The 19,998-nt window shown below is 36.8% G+C and overlaps 1 protein-coding gene across 2 annotated transcripts in view; it reads left to right on the top strand.

The window, feature by feature from the left end:
• Window positions 1-19,998, top strand: part of ADAM9 (ADAM metallopeptidase domain 9) — a 144,126-nt gene that overhangs the window by 42,410 nt on the left and 81,718 nt on the right. For both annotated transcript variants that reach the window (XR_008421609.1, XM_019440731.2), the window contains exons 10-11: window positions 2,842-2,923; window positions 3,428-3,561. Coding sequence is in view for 1 of the 2 variants with exons in the window: in XM_019440731.2 (XP_019296276.1) it covers window positions 2,842-2,923; window positions 3,428-3,561 (216 nt within the window). In the remaining variant the exon portion in view is untranslated. The remainder of the gene's footprint in view (window positions 1-2,841; window positions 2,924-3,427; window positions 3,562-19,998) is intronic.

Raw genomic sequence — 19,998 nt, 5'->3', positions numbered from 1 at the left:
CCATCTCTTTATGTCAGTATCTCTGGTCCTCTTCTCCTTGCTGGTCAGATGCCCCAGAGAAAGATATATTCATTCATTTATAATATATTTATAGGTGTATACGCTAGGCACTGGGGATAGCAATGAATAAAGTAGGCAAAAATTCTCTATTTTTAAAATGTTAACAATTTTTTTTAACATTTTAAATTTATTTTGAGAGATAAGGAGCAAGCAGAGGAGGGGCAGAGCAAGAAGGAGAGACAATCCCAAGCAGGCTCCATGCTGTCAGCACATAGCCTGATACGGGGCTCAAACTCACAAACTGTGAGATCATGACCTGAGGCGAAATCAAGAGTTGGATACTTAACTGACTGAGCCACCCAGGTGCCCCAAACTGTTTTAAATTTTTAAGCAGTTTTATTGACGTAAAACTGATGAAGATTAAACTGCACATATTTAAAGTGTACATTTTGATGAATTTTGACATATGTATATAACCACTTAACTGTCACCATGATCAAGATAATAAACATCCAGTCCCTCTAAAAGTCTCCTTGGCCCCTTTGTAATCCAATCTCCTTTCCCCTCCAAAAACGTTCCCTCCCCAGGCAACCGGTAATCTTTTTCCTGTTAATGTGGGTTAATTTACACTTTCTAGACTTTTCTGTAAGGAAAATAATACAGTTTTATTGTTTTTGTCCAGACACAGTTCTTGCTTTCATGGAGTCCATATTCTGGTGATGGAGATTGGCCATAAATGAGATAAATGAGTGTGTATAATGTATTAAATACTAGTAAGTGGTAAGGAGGAAAAATAAAGCAGGGAAGGTAGAAGTAAAAGTATTGGAAGCGTGTAACTACACTTATGGTGGTGAGCATTTCATAATGTGTATAATTATTCAGTCACTGTGCTGTAGCCCTGAAACTAATATGTCAGTGATAGTTCAAGTAAAAAAGTGGCAAAATGAAGTATTGGTCTGCAATGAATTGGAAATTAAAGAAAAAATTACTGTTCCTTTCCCCTAGTTTGAGTGGCACTGCCTGAGCTGATGCATGAGGCTGAATTCTCCATCTCCTTGCCTTTGTTTTAGCCACTGAAAGCCAAGGTGCTGGCATCTGCCTTTATCACTGGAAGGAGTTGCCTACCTTGGCTTGTTTGTGAAGACTGGTACAGAAAGAACCTTTGTGAGCTTGGGCATGTCATGTGACCTCTGTCATATGTAAATTTGTGATGATGGACCCAGACATACAACACACTCTCTTGGTTTCTGATTTTCTGTCCTCATGTGAAGGAATAAGTACCTCTTTTTTCCTGTAGGTGCTTGTCTCCCAGGAAGGTTAAGGTGACAACCATTGAAGCTCATATTCTGACTTAGAATCTAGGAAATGTTTGAAGAAACTTAGTAGCCACAATATTTGTTGCACTGAAGGCTCAGCTCTTGGTGACATGAAGATACATTTCTTTTCTTGCATTTCTCTTAATTAGAGCCTGCTTACCTGCTTCCCTTACAGGGAAGAAAGGCCCAGGATGGTATAGTTATGGAGGGCAGTCGATATGGACTCAGATAGCATTACGTCAAGCTCCAGTTACCTAACAGTAAAGATACAACTTCCCTGAGCCTCAGTTTCTAAATCTGTTCAGTGGGTACAATGATTTTTATGTAGTAAGGTTTCAGGATCGAATGATATTATTTTTGTGAAGCACTTGTGAAGGCCTAAATACATTGTGTTGTTATTATTATGCTTTTTTATTCAATAGTTGAGTACCTGTCAAAAAAAAAAGTATTGGAGGAGTGAGGTTGGAGTGGTGAGGGAAGGCCGCGATGGGAAGACTTTTGAGTAAAGACCTAAAGAGGTGAGGGAATGAGTTAGGGATATATACTGGTCAAAAGAGTTCCAGGTGGAGAAAATTGGTCCTGAGATATGAGTGTGTCTGGGATGATTGGGAACCACATGGAGGCCACTGTGGTTCTTTGGTTCCATGTGCTTCCTGCCCTGAAGCCTCTTGTGTACATATATTCATTGAGTGTGTTACCTGTCTCTCCTCATTAGAATTTTTGAAAAAATAATTGTAATGCATTTTCGGAAGATTTTTCACCTCGAGGGAAGAGAAAAACTGGGCTTGGTATCTAAAACATATCTTCATTTGTTTGAAAAAATGAATTTGTGATGTTAATCTCATTCTCTGATAATAAAAATAAAGTAAGACTTAATTGTATTCTGATTAAAAAAAATTTTTTTTTAACATTTATTCACCTTTGAGAGACAGACAGAGCACCGTGGGGGAGGGGCAGAGAGGGAGGGAAACACAGAATCTGAAGCAGGCTCCAGGCTCTGAGCTGTCAGCACAGAGCCCGATGCGGGGCTCGAACTCACGGACCGTGAGATCATGACTTGATACGAAGTTGGACGCTTAACCAGCTGAGCCATCCAGGCGCCCCAGTTGTATTCTGATTTTTTTTTCAAAAAAAATTTTTTTTAAATGTTTATTTATTTTTGAGACAGAGACAGAGCATGAGTGGAGGAGGGTAGACACACACACATACACACACACACACACACAAACACACACAGAATCCGAAGCAGGCTCCAGGCTCTGAGCTGTCAGCACAGAGCCCGATGTGGGGCTTGAACTCACGAGCTGTGAGATCATGACCTGAGCTGAAGTCAGACACCCAACTGACTGAGCTACCCAGATGCCCCTGTATTCTGATTTTAAAATGTTAGTTATCTTTGCCATTTTTCTTCCAGTTTTTGTAGGTTCTACCAATTCAGTTTAAACTTACCCAAAGAAATAAGAGCAGTGTGTTCCTTTTCCCCACCAAGTATATGTTCTAACTCTAACCTTTTGTTTTCATTTAGGAAGAAAGGTTTTGGTGGGACTGCAGGAATGGCATTTGTGGGAACAGTGTGTTCAAGGAGCCACGCAGGTGGGATTAATGTGGTACGTTTTTGTTCTTGATATTTAACTTTGGACACCTGCATTAGGACATTGTCAAGCATTTCTCTGCATTAATTCCTCCCCTATTCCTTAAAACAAAATTTTGGGTAGAAATGGTAGATGTGTTTTTTTCCCTAGAGACTGGATTAAGTTTTCTAATATTATATTTTTATCAGCTCCTCACTCTTTCTGGACAAGGAAGTTGGGATGCCATTTAAGAAAATTAAATTAGAACCATGAATCTGTTTTCCCATAAATCATTGCATATAATCTATTAGTGCTAATTGGTCTGTTGCTTAAAGGATCTATCTCCATAATCAGTATGTTGAGTCACATCAGTTTCCTACTGAAATATATGAAGACTGATGTTAGATGCTTGATTTATATAAAGACTGTCACCATTGTAGTGACTGATAAATTTCCTCTTGTGGAAAAAAATAATCTGAGAAACAAAACATGTCCTTTTTGTTCAGAAACCTAATTAATACTTTTCCTGTGTTTGGGCAGTTTGGGCAAATCACGGTGGAGACCTTTGCATCCATTGTTGCTCATGAGTTGGGTCATAACCTTGGAATGAATCATGATGATGGCAGAGATTGTTTTTGTGGAGCAAAGAGCTGCATCATGAATTCAGGAGCATCGTGAGTGACTGAATTCTTTGTTCTTCTTTTATGTGGTATTGTAGATCAGTGTTTCTTACACTCTATGATATACTCATGTCTGTGCTGAAAAAAATGTTCCTGGCTCCTGTGAAATTAATACATGATATACCAATGAGAAGTCTATTTTTAACTAAATAAGTGATTCCAGAGAGCTTTAAGAAATAAACATTTATGTAGGCACAAATATGTAGCTACACTCTTGTGTAAACCAATTGACAGACCAAAAGAGTATAAGAATGTGGAAAAATTTACATCTACATTAGGAATTAGCAAAGGGTTTCTGTTAGATGCAGTGCAGGTTGGATTAGATTGAAAGACTATATGAAGCATTTACTCATAAACCCTTCTTGAGAAAGTGCTGCATTGTCACTGTAAGTAGAGGAAATCTTGACATAGTTCTACTGACATTTCCAATTTTATAGATAAAGGTGGGAGGCAAGACAAAGAGGAGGAGAAAGAAAAAGAAGAAGAAGAAACATTCCATTTATGGAATAAAATTCCATGGAATTTTTCTTATGTATTAGACACCACTCTAAGCACTTAAAATATATTAATCTTTAATGCTCAGCAACCTAATGAGATGTGGGTATTTCTATTTACGGATGAAGAAACATCAAAGTAAGTGGCGAAGGTGGGATTTAAAGTCAAGAAGTCTGGGTCCAGAGCCTGTGATCTTAGAACCCCTTCCTTTGTGAGGGTTCAAAAGTAATTATAAGAGAGGGTCTAAGGGTGAACAACACCACTGAGTTGTTGGGCTTCTTTTGATGCAGATTTGTCATAAGGGAACAAGGTTCCTTCCTAATTAATTTAGAAGGTTGTAGTGCTATGCAGACAGTTGGACATAGTCACAATGTATATGTGGAGTAGAAGCTGAGCCAGAGAAAAAATTAGATGTGGAAGCACTTCATCTTTTCCAAACACAGCTGAAGATTTCATATGGGGAATATCCATAGCCCCAAGTGTTCATTTCCTTTCCTATCTCCCTCAAGTTCCTGGGGCACAGAAAGAATAATAAAAACTGCTTTTAGCCAGCTCTTTATCTTCAGATCTGAAGGTACAATTCTAATTAAATCCGGGTGGAAAGGGAAGCACTCAAGCAGAATTTACTGGAGAATTTATCTGTTTTTGAGTGAATACTAGGTTGAAAAATAGATATGGAAGAATTAGAACAGTGCTTATGAAAAAAAACCCTATACTTAATAAAAAAAAAAGTAATTATATTCACAAGAAAAGTCATATGTTTATAAAAGATTTCCTGTAGGAGAAGGAAGTAAATTTAGTATTTGCTTTGGCTGAGAGTGGAGTTGAGGAAGACATAAATTGAGAGAATAAGAAACGAATGATCAACAATAAAATAAGACAGGAGACTAAGATAAAAATAGTGACATGCAGAGTTAAGGAAGGAATGCCTTGAAACAGTGCTGTAGTGGAACTTAAAATGGTATAAGAAGCAGTGAAGAATAGACCCATACTTACTCATTCACTCATCAGGTATTTGTTGAGCACTGACCATGTGCTAGGCTTTGTTTTAGGCACTTGGAATATCTCCGAGAGTTAGATAAAGACTTGCCCTTTATGGAATTTACATTTTAATGGGGGAAGACAAACTAGTAATGTAATAAATACATCAATAATATAGAACATTAGAAGGTGATAAGTGCCATGGAAAATAAAATAGAGCAGGATTGGAAGATTGGGAGGGCCCAAAGTGGTGATGGTAGAGGTCAGGTTGCAATTTTAAATCTGTATTGTCAGTGTGAGCTTCTTTGAGATGATGTTAGACTAAATACTTGAAGGAAGTGAGTTGAAAGCTGTGTAGATATCTGAGGGAAGAGCCAAATACAAAGGGAGGACAGTCAGGATAGACTTTTTTTTCAAGATGGAAGGAATTCCAACAGGTTTGTATGCTAATAGGACTAATTTAGTAGAGGGGTAAAATTGGCAATCTAGGACAAAGAGGGGGGCATTGCTGTAGTAGACCTTGAGTGGGTGAGAGGGTTTGGGATCGGGGGCACAAGTGGAGGGGTTTGTTCTAATGGAGCACTTACTTGTAGGGTATCTGTAATGGGAATGAGTGGACATAGATGCTGGTAGATGGATAGATGTGGTGGTGGGAGTCTGTGGTTTAGTTTTGTCAGTGAAATATGAAGTAGGTTCATTAGCTGAAAGGTTGACGGGGAGCTGTTGGGGATTTCAGGAAATAGGAGAAGGTATGAAATAGTCATGTGGTAGCATGGGAGAATAAATGGAGGAGAGTATGTTTCCCGGGCAGTTTTAAAGGGTTACTTGAGATTCATAGTCATGAATTTTAAATGAGATTAGTCTCTTGGTTGTATGGTGTTGTGCAGCCACATTCAACTGCATAGGCACATAAGAGGGTTGATGTTAACTAGGTTGTAGTCAGGCCAAATACAATGAAGTAAGAGAGGTGAAAGGAAGTCAAATCTGTTTGCAAAGGAGTAATTGTAATGATGGACTGTGATATTTAAGCTGGCTAAGGTTTAGGAAAGGGAGGACATCAAGGGGATCAGGGAAGTAAAAAGGGAAAACATCAATGAATCAGATGTCCTGACGGGATTGAAGGTATATTGGAGTATAAAGGTGTACCTGGGGAGAATAAAATGCATAAAGTTGAATTGTAAGTTATAGTAATGGTAAAATGTCCATTAAAAGTGTGGCGATGAGGGGTTTAATGGTGGGGGATTAGATCATTGGAGGAGAGGAATTCAAGCCAAGGAGAGCCCAAGGGATTAATAGGATTATCTACCTGTATATTGAATTCAGCAAAAATTAAGACAAGAATAGTGTTAGAGTGACAATGTTAGCAAGAAGGAGATGAGAGGGAGTAACCCAGGGGTTGGTAGATGTTAGTAATAAAGACAGCAGGCAGTTTAATTTTATGAGATTCAAAGCTGGGTGATTTTGGGAAGGCGGGAGAGAGAATGGACTAGAGGCAGCAATCTGGAGGAAGAGCACCGATTCTATCTTTAGTTGAATGAGGGTTCTGGGAAAAAGCTGCTGTGCTTTGAAAAGGTTCTAGTGGAAGCTGTGAAATCAGGGAATAGCTGAATTTCAAGTAGAGCTTGACAGTGAAAGGTGCTTTCAGAGAAGAGGTTGAGGATCTCGGAGTCTTTGCTGCTGATGGACTGTGAATTCCAGGGTGCATAGTAAAGGAACAGGAAGGAGACAAGGGCCTACATAGAGAGCTACAGCTTGCTATGGTGATAGATGTAAACAGAAATAAAGGACATAACGAGATTTGTTCTGGTAGACTCAAGGCAGGGACTGGTGCTGGGCTTGCATGTGTTAGGAAATGGAACAGGTGAAGTGTTTGGGATTTCCTCGTGACTTCCCTCAGTGGATTTAAGAGATCTGAGTTTATCTTGGTTCTAGCACTGGAATTCATTTTGGCCCTGGGTGGGTGACTCCTCCTTAATGCCTGTTCACAAAAGATCTGCAAGTCAATTTTGATAAGCTTTCCAGATTGCAGAGGGAAAGAACAGAGATTAAAAGTTAGAAAGATGGAGTAGAGGTTGAGAACACAGTGGAAAGAATAGTTTATGGGCCATTGGATTTAGTGGAGGAGCAACCAGAACAAACGGAGGGAGCTTGAAAGAAAATATATAGTATTAAAAAAAAACTAAGTGGGAGAGGTATAAAATCACAGAAAATGGAAGAAATATGTCTAACTGCATTTTATTTTTTAAAAAATTTTTAATGTTTATTTAGTTTTGAGAGAGAGAAAGAGAGACAGTGCAAGTGGGGGAGAGGCAGAGAGAGAGAGTGAGAGGGGGACACAGAATCAGAAGCAGGCTCCAGGCTCTGAGCTGTCAGCACAGAGACGGACGCGTGGCTCAAACTCATGAACCACAAGATCATGACCTGAGCTGCAGTCAGACACTTAACCAACTGAGCCACCTAGACGCCCCATCTAACTGCATTTTAAATTGTCATAATAATAGTCTAAAGGAAGAACTGAAAACAGGATGTACATTTCCAATTCACAAGGAGAATACTTTTTTTTTTTTTAAGTAGACTCCCCACCCAACATGGGGCTTGTACTCATTATCCTGAGATAAAGTGTCACATGCTCTACTGACTGAGCCATCCAGGTGCCCCAGGACAAAAAATTTTTACAAAATGGATTCCACATAGAAAAAAAAAGCCCTAAAGAACATACTGTTGAGGTGTTACAGAATACAAAGTGTAAGATATAATAATTTAAGGCCAAATACAACATTTTTGACAAATATATATGGAATGCCTCTTAGACTAGGTCTCACACCACTTTATTGAAATGTTTTATCTAGGAAACATACCTGAGACAAAGAGGCTCAAAATAAGGCAAAAATGATCACTTTTCAATTATGAGGTATATAATCATTAATGAACATTTATTATAATTATTTGTATTGTGTTATTAAAATATATAATGTAAAAAGCATGTCAAGGGAAAAATGAGCACATATCTTAGAGGAAATTTGAAAATATCTTTTTTAATCATTAACAGATTATATAAACATAACATAAGATTATAGAGGCTTAAGTAAATAATAGTATGGTTGATTTAATAGATTAAAATATAACTCTGTACAAACAGAGCATATATCTTCATTTCAGGGTTAGAAATCTCAACAAAAATTGACCCAAGTATTTTGCCAAAAGACTTACGTAATTAAAAAAAGGCAGAAATAGAACAGGTCTCATTCTTTAGCCACGCTGTGGTAAAATTAGATATTATTAACAAAAAACCCTTAAATGAGTTGGTAATTTAAAAACACTCTTCTGGGGTGCCTGGGTGACTGACTCAGTTCAGCGTCTTGATTTTGGCTCAGGTCATGATCTTACCCTTCGTGGGATTGAGCCCTGTGTTGGGCTCTGCACTGACAGTACAGAGCATGCTTCGGATTCTCTGCCTCCCTCTTCCTGCTCCTCCCCATTTGCCCTCTCTCTAAAAATAAATTAGTAAGTAAACATTTAAAAAAAATAATAAAAACACTTCCCTGAGTAAATCTTGTATTAGAGACCTAAAGTCTAAGGTAATTATATAGTATTTTGAATAAAATGGTATTATGAATATTACCTTTAAAACTTACTGCAGGGGCTCCTGGGTGGCTCAGTCGGTTAAGCAGCTGACTTCGGCTCAGGTCATGATCTCGCGGTCTGTGAGTTCGAGCCCCGCGTCGGGCTCTGTGCTGACAGCTCAGAGCCTGGAGCCTGTTTCAGATTCTGTATCTCCCTCTCTCTGACCCTCCCCTGTTCATGCTTTGTCTCCTACTGTCTCAAAAATAAATAAACGTTAAAAAAAAAAAAAAACTTACTGCATATTAAAACTTCACCATGAACATAAGATGTTCTCGAATATATAAGGTGATATATGGTTTTCCCCATGAGAACAGCAAGAAGTTGTTTTCAGGGGATACCTGAAGTGTGCAAACCAGTAGGAATGTAGAAGATATAGCGGGAGAGGGCTGTTGGGGGACTGTGGAGACTGACCCTTTAGGAGTTGAAGTAGAGGGAAACTACCAACATCAGGTGAACCTGATAGAGTGGGACCCATAGGAATAATCAGCCTTATTCTCCTACCAACTTATCTCTGCCAGTGCCTCTTATTGGCCATGTATCATTGGATGCAGTCTATACAATCTCCTAAGCATAGAACAGTGGAGAAGGATGGGGATAATATTAGAGGGGAAACCATAAAATATTGAGGATACATGATACTATCAGTACTATTACTTTATTTTGGTTTGGATTTTCTAGCTGGTACAATGAATAAGGAAAAGATTTAGGGGGTAGTTAATGATGTTATATGATTGTCTAGTTTTGAAAAGTAAGAAATCAAATATTAGAAACATAGTCATAAGTAGATTTCTAATAAACCAGTTATAACTATTTTGAAAAACATTAGAAAAAACTTTATTTGCCAAAATTTCTGAATATCTTGGGATCAACTTAATAAGAAATATGCAGTACTTCTTTAAAGAACACACAGAAGTTTACTGAAAGTCCAAATACATAATTTGAGTAAAGTCAGTGTTCGTTTATGAGAAGTTTTTGGAATTTTGGAAATGTATCTGTCTTTATTAAATTAATTCATAAATGTAATTCTAATCAAGTTCCAGATATGTATATAGTTCTTTCATTCTAGAACTTGACAAAAATAAATTTAAAGTCAACTTGGAAGAATAATTTTGTAATAGTGTGAAGAAAATACTGAAAAAGAAGATCCTTAAAGAACGCTTTTGATATGAGCTATTATGATATTTGGGAATTGTACAATATTAAGCATGATAGACGTATCAACAGTTTCATAGTAGAAAGCTCAGAAATACTATTGTATTTGTTTTTTAAATCTTGTATTTTATGCAAGCCTATCCATTTCTTTAATATTTAGTTATATTTGAGAGAGAGCGAGAGAGAGAGAAATAGAACATGTGAGCAGGGGAGAGGCAGAGAGAGGAGTACAGAGGATTCAAAGCGGGCTCCGTGTGACAGCAGAGAGCCCGATGTGGGGCTTGAACTCATGAACTGTGAGATCATGACCGAAACTGACTGAGCCACCCAGGCACCCCAAAAGTGGCATTTTTTAAAAGATGGGGTTATTCAGTAAATGGGGCTGAAATAATGTGTTAAGAATTTGGAAGAAATTACCATATATCATACATTAAAATAAATTCCAAATGTATAATGAAATATAAGAAAACATTTAATAAATAGTAATCTTAGAGAAGGGTTTTTCTAAACATAAACTTTTCTGCTCTCTGTTCCCCATTCCCCCCAAAAAACTATAAAGGACAAAATCTATGGCTCTGAAGAGTTGTGTATATCAAAAACAATTCAAACAGTGAAAGGGCAAATAGCAAAAATACTATTTGAAACATTTGTGAGAAGTTTTTTTTTTTTTTAATAAAAATATCACAAATTTATGGATGAACAAAGGATATGATCAGGTAGCTCATAATAAAAGAAATAAATATAAAAAGACCAGTAAATTTGTGAAACAAGGAAATGCAAATCAAAACAATGAAATAATATGTTTTTAACCTGTGAAGCCAGGAAAGATCTAGTACTAATACTTATTTTTGAAGGGTATGTAAGTCATCAGTGCACCTTCGTATACTTTTGGTATGAGAATTGATACAGGTTTTCTGTGGAGCAGGTTGGTTATTTGTGTCCAAAACCCTTTTTTGTGTCCAAACACTTCTGAGCCAGCAGCTTTATTTTTGGAATTGTTCTAAGGGAATAACCAGACAGTGGGCAAATAGTATGCATATGCATTGTTCAACAATAAAAACATGGACACAACTTACACATGTCCAAAAAAACACCAGATTGTTTAAATTCACCATGAAATCCCTATTTAATGTAACACTGTATAGAAGTCACACACATACACACACACACATGTGTATGTATATATAAATACACACACACACATATATATAATGTTTATTTATTACTGTGAGATAGAGTGAGCAGGAGTGGGGGAGGGGCAGAGAGAGAGGGAGAAATCACAAGCAGGCTCTGCACTGTCATTGCAGAGCCCCACGTGGGGCTCAAACACATGAACCGTGAGATCATGACCTGAGCGGAAATCAAGAGTTGGACGCTTAACCCACTGAGCCACCCAGGCACCCCTAGAAGTCATATTTTTAAACAGTGGATTTTAAACTTTTTAAGCTGGGAAAGCCACCTCCTTTGTTTTCACCCTACTATACTCTTACCTAGAAGCCCATTATATAAAATATAGAAGAGGACTTTTTCTGGTTGAAGTGGGAGGAGGAGAAGCACCCTCTCCTCTCTAACTGCTTAGTGGCTCTCTCTATCCCTAGGCTGCCTTATTATTTTCATGGGCCCTAGGTTCTTTTGCTCTTGTGAGTCCCTTCCTCCATTAAAAATGATTAAAAATTAAATATAAGACTGTATTGGTATAAAGACAGGTATAACCCAGTCTAGATTCCGTCTTTTCTTTCTTTTTCTTTTTTTTTTTTTTTATTTTTTTATTTTTATTTTTGGGACAGAGAGAGACAGAGCATGAACGGGGGAGGGGCAGAGAGAGAGGGAGACACACAGAATTGGAAACAGGCTCCAGGCTCCGAGCCATCAGCCCAGAGCCTGACGCGGGGCTCGAACTCACAGACCGCGAGATCGTGACCTGGCTGAAGTCGGACGCTTAACCGACTGCGCCACCCAGGCGCCCCTCTTTTTCTTTTCTTTCGCTTCCCTTCTCTTCCCTTCCCTTCCCTTCCCTTCCCTTCCCTTCCCTTCCCTTCCCTTCCCTTCCCTTCCCTTCCTTCTCTTCTCTTCCTTTCTTCTTCTCTTTTGTTTCTAAATTTTTAAATTTTTAATTTTTACCTTACTTTTTTTTTTTGAGAGAGAGTGTGGACAGGGGAGGAGCAGAGGGAGAGGGAGAGAGAAACTCTCAAGCAGGCTCCAGGCCCAATGCAGAGCACCACATGGGGCTCAGTCTCACGACCCTGAGATCATGACCTGAGCTGAAATCAAGAAGAGTTGGATGCTTAACCAACTAAGCTACCCAGGTGCCCTAGATTCATTATTAAATATTCATTATTGTAATTTCTCTTTTTTCTTCTGATTTTAAAATAAATTACACTTAAAACATTTTTGTGGGCCATTGAAATTATCATGAGTCTTTGGCTTTGTGCCATACTGTGCCTAATGTATTTGTTAGCCCTGGCTCCTGAGGGCGTCTTCTTAGAAACTCTAGGGTACTGCAGAAGATGGTTTGTAAATCACTCTGGTCAATAATATGTTTGTTAAAATATATATTTATCCAAGTGAAAAAAAATATGTGAAATATCATGGTGTGAATTATTCCTGTTTTAAAAATATATGAACATGTGAAAAAAGACTGGATATATGCCAAAATGTTTAGCTGGCTCTGATTATTGGCAGTAGTCTTTCAGGTCATTTTTATATTTTTTCTTATGGTTTTTCTTTGTCTTTTGAATGATTTTGCTCTGAGCTGATAAATAATTTTTTAGTTAGGAAATAAAGCAATATTATTTAATAGAAGTATTCTAGAAAAAGTATAGGTACCAGTCTATTACAAATATTAATATTAAGAGCATTGACCATTTAAGAGGTTGCTATTTGCCGGTATTCCCTGGACTTTACTCTCGAGAACTGATAATATATGCTTGAAATATTATATGTTGATTTTATTGTGGATTTATTTATTTTAAAAACTTTTCACTGAATGATCATATTTTGTATAGATCTGAGTGGATTGTGCTGACTTTGTTTTCCCATTATTACTGGTGCCCTAATAGTTTCACACTTGTTTAGCATTCTAATAGAGACTTTAGGATATATGGAATAGTTGTCAGTTGTTGCCCTTGCCTTTTGGGAGGTTGCATGATTGTGTAGTGAGTCATTGTGTGAATTTATACACAGTCTATTGATCTTGTAGAAGTAATTTTATTTGTTAGTGTAGTAAGTTAAAATTACCCAGGGTAAAAAGAGAAAAAGTCTTGTTTGTAATTTACTTACCTTCTATGACAGAGCTATAGCTTGTAGACATAAGTATGGGATAAATATAAATATTCCACTGCTAATAGATGTTCACCTCTTGAGCTTCTGTTTTCACTATTGACCTTTTGTATATGAAACAGATACATATTATGCTTACGGGGTTGAAATGGGAGCTGGCTTAAGTATGGTCTTAAGGCAAAGCAAAATATTAAAGAGACAGTTTGGGACTGGGTGCAAGATTGTGCAAGGAATGTCATTTTGGGATATCATTGCTTACAGGGTTAGTGTAGAAACACTTTAGGAGTATTAGGATAAAATTGAGTCTGTAGCAAACATAGACCCTTTGAGTTTGTGGTCTGAGCAACACTTGTAATGGCTTGGTCCAAAAGGACTTCTAATGAGGGAACATTGCTTTCTAGATCTAGGAATATAAAATCTTGGAGAATAAAAGTTTTTGCAACTCCCCAAAAAGAACAATAAGTGAGACCTTCACTACCGAATAAAGGGGAACCTGCTTCTTCTAAGGAAAATGTAAACTATCCCAGACGACATTGCATTCACTTCCACTTTGAACAGAGAAATACTCTGGGAAGAGGGCAGAATGGACATATAATGGAGATGGTGTTGGATTAACTTTGTAAGATCTGGTGGGCACTACTCATTAGATGGTGACTCTAGCCTATTCCTATTCCTAATTGAAATGGACTTACTTGCTTCCACAGTTGGTGATAAATCTAGATTTATTAATGGTGGTGTTTTCTGTTGTATCTTCTTGCTAATTTTTGTTTTGATTTTTAAAGAAAGCCTGCCCTCCTTTTCAAGTTTACCTGTTACCCTGGTCTTTATCTTGGATTCTGGGTGTTTTGTTTTGTTTTAGATGATTGCTTCCTGTAAAAGCTATAGTCCGGTGTCAGCTTTTTGATCTTTAACAACCCCCATCAGGTTGAGCAAATTCATCTTTTTTTTTTAAAGGGTTTCTCAGTCCTGACTCAGTAGTTTACTAGTAGTAAACCCTTCTAGTTTACTAGACTCCACTGAGCCTGACTTTAGAAAGAGAAGCACCAAGGATAACTCTTGCTGGGCCTTCTTGTTCTGATAGAACTCAATGATGTACTTTTTTAGAGAACACTTTTAGATGCGCCTGGGTAGCTCAGTCAGTTGGGTGTCTGACTTCGGCTCAGGTCATGATCTCATGGTTGGTGAGTTCGAGCCCTGCATTGGACTCTGCTGACAGCTTGGAGCTTGGAGCCTGCTTCGGATTCTGTGTGTCCCTCTTTCTCTGCCCTTCCCGCACTCATGCTCTGTCACCCTCTCTCTCTCTCTGTCTCTCTCTCTCAAAAATAAATAAACATTGAAAAAAAACTTTAAAAAACACTTTCATTCTCTCTGCCTCTCCCCCTCAAAGTAAAGAAACTTAAAAAAAACCCCAGTTTTATTATGAAAAATAAAGCACGTACAGAAAATCTAGCTAAACAAATGTACAGATGAACACATTTTTATAAAGTGAACATTTGTATAACAACCCACATCAAGTCTCTAGCAGCATCCTCAGAAGTTCCTTTTGCAGTTTCCCCCCGACATACCTTCTTCCCTAAAGTTAACCATTATCCTGATTTTTATGGCAATCATTTCTTTGCTTTTCTTTACAGTTTTGCCACCTAAGTGTGTATTCCTAAACACATTAGTTTTTGCCTGTTTTAAGCTCTAATCATAGAATAGATTAAATAGAGTAAATAAGTAGAATTATGCAAGTGTGCTTCCTGTTGGTGTGGCTTTTTTTAGTTGACATTGTGTTTGTGATGTTTGTCCATCCTGATACAGGTAACTGCGGTACATTTTCATTTTTGTTGCCTCCATCTTCTTTTGGTTTGAAGGTTGCCCCTCTAGGATTTTAATTCCTCTATACATTTGAGTTACAACTGAAAGAAAGCTTAGAGGTAGGGGTTGTGGAGAGTTGTCCACCATAACTGCTGAAATCAGAGGTGGCTGGAGGAAATGTGTTGTAGGCTACAGTGAGTGCTAACTACATACCTCACCAACAATTGGTATTATCTACTTTAAACTTTAGTTAATGTGTTGGGTGTATAGTGGTATATTAATGTGCTTTTACTTTGCATTTCCCTGATTACTAACAAGATTAGATTAGATCACCTGTTTATGGGCTGTTTGGATTTTGTTTTTCAATCTGTCTCCCCCCCCCCCCCCCCCAACACACATATTTTGCTGTTGGGTTGAGTTTCTTTATTGATTTTTTAGAAGTTCTTAGTAAATTTTTTGGTTACTTTTAGTGAAAAATTAATAATTTTAATGTCATGTATATCAATATATTCCTTTATGACTATTGCTTTTTGTGTCTTACGTAAGAAATTATTCCCTAACTTTGATGTCACAGAGATACTCTTGCGTATTGTCTTCCAGACTCTTATTTCTTTTAACCTTCATATTTAGGTCTATAATCTACTTAGAATTACTGTTTGTACATTGTATAAGGTAGAGGTCAAGTTTTTTTTCCAGTAGGAATACTTGGTTGAATTGGCACCATGTGTTAAAGAAATATCCCTTTCATTGCTACTGTGTAGTGCCACCTTTGTCATAAATCAAGGGTCCACAAATATATGTGTGTGTTTCTGGGCTCTTCTGTTTCATTTGTAAATTAGTCTATATTTGCATCAGTACTACAATTTCCTAAGTTTCACAGCTTTATAATTGGTTCATTAAAGCAAGTTTTCCTACTTTGACCTACTTGTTTGAGAGTGTCGTGGCTATTTGTGCTTCCTCATGTAAATTTTAGAATTAACTTGTCCAATTCCACGAAAAAGTCTTATTTGTCATCTGATTGATATTGTATTAAATCTCTAGATTAGTCTGGTGAAGAATTAAACATATTTTCAATAAGTAGTCCTCAAGTCCATGATCTTTAATTCCTCTTATATTTTTACAGAGATTTAAACTTCTTTTGTTAGTTTATTCCTATACTTTATATTTTTGGATGCTATTGTAGGTGATGTCTCTTTTAAAAGTTAATTTTCTAATTTTTTTATAAAAATAAAATTGATTTTGTATATTTGTTTTACATCTAGTATCTCATTGCATTCTTTTTTTTTGTTTGTTTTTGCATTCTTACATTAGTGCTATACACCTGTAAATTCTTTTGGATTTTTACTTATATAATCATATCATCTGGAAATAATGAAGTTTTGTTTCTACCTTAACAATCCTTATATAACTTTTATTTATTTACTTTTATTACCTGTACAATATTCAAATAGAAGTGGTGGTGATGTGCATCTTTGTCTTATTCTTTTTTTATTTTTTTAACAAAATAGTTAACATACAATGTTATATTAGCTTTAGGTATATAATAACATAGTGATTCAACAATTCTATACATTACACAAGTGTAATTACCATCTGTCACCATACAGTGATATCAAAAGGAAAGCTTTAACCATTTTACCATTAAATATAATGTTTGGTAAAGATTTTGCACATACTCTTTCTTTTCTTTTTAAAGCTTTTATTTAAATTCTGGTTAGTTAACATACAGTGTAATATTAGTTTTAGGAGTAGAATTTAGTGATTCATTGCTTACATACAACACCAGGGTTCATCCTAACAAGTGCCCTCCTTAATACCCATCACCCACTTAACCCATCCCACCACCTACCTGACCTCCAGTAACCCTCAGTTTGTTTTCTATAGTTGAGAGACTGTTTTCTGGTTTGCCTCTCTCTCTCCCCCCTCCCCCTGCCATATTCATCTGTTTTGATTCTTAACACAGATGAGTGAAATCATACAGTATATGTCTTTCTCTGGCTGACTTATTTTTCTTAGTGTAATACTGTCTAGCTCCATCCACGTCATGGCAAATGGCAAGAGTTCATTCCTTTTGATGGCTGAGTAATATTTCATTATACGTGTGTGTGTGTGTGTGTGTGTGTGTGTGTGTGTGTGTGTATACACACACCACATCTTTATCCATTCATCAGTCAATGGACATTTGTAATCTTTCCATAATTTGGCTATTGTTGATAATGCTGCTATAAACATTGGAGTGCATGTGTCCTTTCAAATCAGTAGTTTTGTATCCTTTGGGTAAATACTTAGTAGTGCAATTGCTGGATTGTAGGATAGTTCTATTTTTAACTTTTTGAGGAACCTCCATCCTGTTTTCCAGAGTGGTTGCACCATTTGCATTCTATCAACAGTTTAAGAGTGTTCCCCTTTCTCTGCAGCAGATACTCTTTATTGGGTTAAGGACTGTCCTTTCTCCATCAACTTGTCTTTGATCCTTTGTCAAAGGATCCTTTGTGTGGGTTTATGTCTGGACTTGATTCTCTTCCATTGATCCATTTGTCCATTCTTTTGCCAACACCATGCTGTCTTGATTTACTGTAGAGTATTGGTAAATCTTAAAGTCAGATAGTGTCACTTTTTAAATTTTGTTCTCTTTCAATATTGTGTTAGTTATTGTGGGTCTTTTGTCTTTCCATATAAACTTTAGATCAATTTGTTGATACCCACAAAATAACTGGCTGGGATTTAATGGGGTTGCATTGCGTCTATAGATCAAGTTGGGAGGAATGGACTTCTTTACAATATTAAGTTTTCCTGTCCTTGAACATGGGATATCAATCCGTTTATGTAGGTCTTTTTGATTTTTTTCCATCAGAGTTTTGTAGTTTTCCTCTGTAGATTTTGTACAGATTTTATTCAACTGATACCTAAGTGTTTGTTTTGTTTTTGTTTTTGCTAATGTAAATGTTATTGTGCATTTAATTTCAAATTCTGTTGTTTGTTGCTGGCATATAAGAAAGCAGTTGACTTGTATATTCATTTTATTATGTTCCACAACCTTTAATTGCTTTTTTTTTTTTAATTTTTTTTTAACGTTTTTATTTATTTTTGAGACAGAGAGAGACAGAGCATGAATGGGGGGAGGGGCAGAGAGAGAGAGGAAGACACAGAATCGGAACCAGGCTCCAGGCTCTGGGCCATCATCAGCCCAGAGCCCGACGCAGGGCTCGAACTCACAGACAGTGAGATCTTGACCTGAGCTGAAGTCGGACGCCCAACCGACTGAGCCACCCAGGCGCCCCAACCTTTAATTGCTTTAATTAGTTTGGTTTAATTGCTTACTAGTTTCAGAAATTTTTTTGTTGATTCTTTTGGATTTTCTACATAGACAGTCATATCATTTATGACAGACAGTTTTATTTCTTCTCAATCTGTATGCCTTCATTTCCTTTTTTATTGGTTAGACTGTCAGTTTTGTCTGATATTAATTAGCTTTCCTAGATTTTTTTTCATATCTGAAGTATATATATTTTTTTGTATATCTTTTACTTTGAACTTTATCTTTATATTTTAGATATATGCTTCTAAACAACATATATTTAGGTTTTACTTTTTAATCCAGCTTGACAATATTTATCTCTCAATTGTATCATTTAATTACATTGCATTATGTTTAATGTGATTAGTAATGTACTGTATTTATTTAAATGTAAATGCAATTGGATATAAGCTACACCATTATTTACATACCACTAAGAAAGAAAAAATGGAGGGGCATCTGGGTAGCTTGGTTGGTTAGGTGACCAACTCTTGCGTTTGGCTCAGGTCATAATCCCAAGGTTGTGGGATTGAGCCCTGTGTGGGGCTCCATGCTTTGTGCATTGGAGCCTGCTTAAGATTCTCTCTCTTTCTCTCTCTCTCTTTCTCTCTCTCTCTCTCTCTCTCTCTCTCTCTCTCTCTCCTCTCCCTCTCCCTCTCTGCCCCTCTGCCCTTTCCCCCTGTTTATGCTCTCTCTCTCTCTGTCTGTTTCAAAAAATAAAAATTCCCTCTACAAAAAGAAATGAAAAATGGTGTCAATTAAATTAATACTTTAACTGTTAGATGAACTTCAATTTCAGAGTATTTTAAATATGTGAAGAATGTGTTTTAGAATTAATGAAATGCAGTATTTGGGTTTAAATCTGCCATCTTAAGTAGTTTTACTGTCTTACTTTTATGTTCTTTTAAAAAAAATTTTTTTGATGTCTATTTATTTTTGACAGAGAGAGAGAGAGAGAGAGAGAGAGAGAGCATTAGTGGGGGAGGGGCAGAGAGAGAGGGAGACACAGAATCTAAAGCAGGCTCCAGGCTCTGAGCTGTCAGCACAGAGCCTGACGTGGGGCTCGAACTCACAGACTGTGAGATCATGACCTGAGCTGAAGTCGGACGCTCAACCATCTGAGCCACCCAGGCACCCCTCACTTTTATGTTCTTAAAAAAATCTTCTATTTTGTTTATTTTGAATTGATAATGTGTTTTTATATTCATTATTTTCCCTCTATTAGAATGGAAGTTATATACTTTTTTATTTTGTTTTAGAAGTTATTACAGCACATGTCCATGATTTATGATGTTTAATATTAAATCATATCCTTCCTTACACAATGCAAGGACTTTAGAGCAGTTTGACTTTATCCACTTCCTGACATATATATATGTGTGTGTGTGTGTGTGTGTGTGTGTGTGTGTGTGTGTGTCAGATGTGTATTATTACCATTGTTTAATGAACATTGTCATTACTGTTTGTTTGGATTTGTGTACATAGTAATCACTTCCATTACTCTTTGATTCTCTTGCATCTCTGCCTACCATTTAGTATATTTTAGTTACCTTGAAAAACCCTTTGAAAATTTCTTTTACTAGTTTGTTTCTTAGTGACCCCCCCCCCCCGCCCCCCCGAGGGTGTCTTTATTTCTCTTTCTTGAGAACATTTTTGTTGAATATAGAATTCTAGATTATCAGTTATTTTCTCTTAGCATATTGGTATTATTCTGTTTTCTTTTGGCCTCCATGTTGCTGTTGATGTCAGCTATTACTAAATGTAATTTTATTGAAGTAGATTTATCTACTTACTTTTGGCTA

Source organism: Panthera pardus, unplaced genomic scaffold, assembly GCF_024362965.1.
Source record: "Panthera pardus isolate Hobbes unplaced genomic scaffold, ASM2436296v1 HiC_scaffold_13, whole genome shotgun sequence".
NCBI classification, from domain to species: domain Eukaryota; kingdom Metazoa; phylum Chordata; class Mammalia; order Carnivora; family Felidae; genus Panthera; species Panthera pardus.
This window is presented reverse-complemented; position numbering and strand designations above follow the sequence as displayed.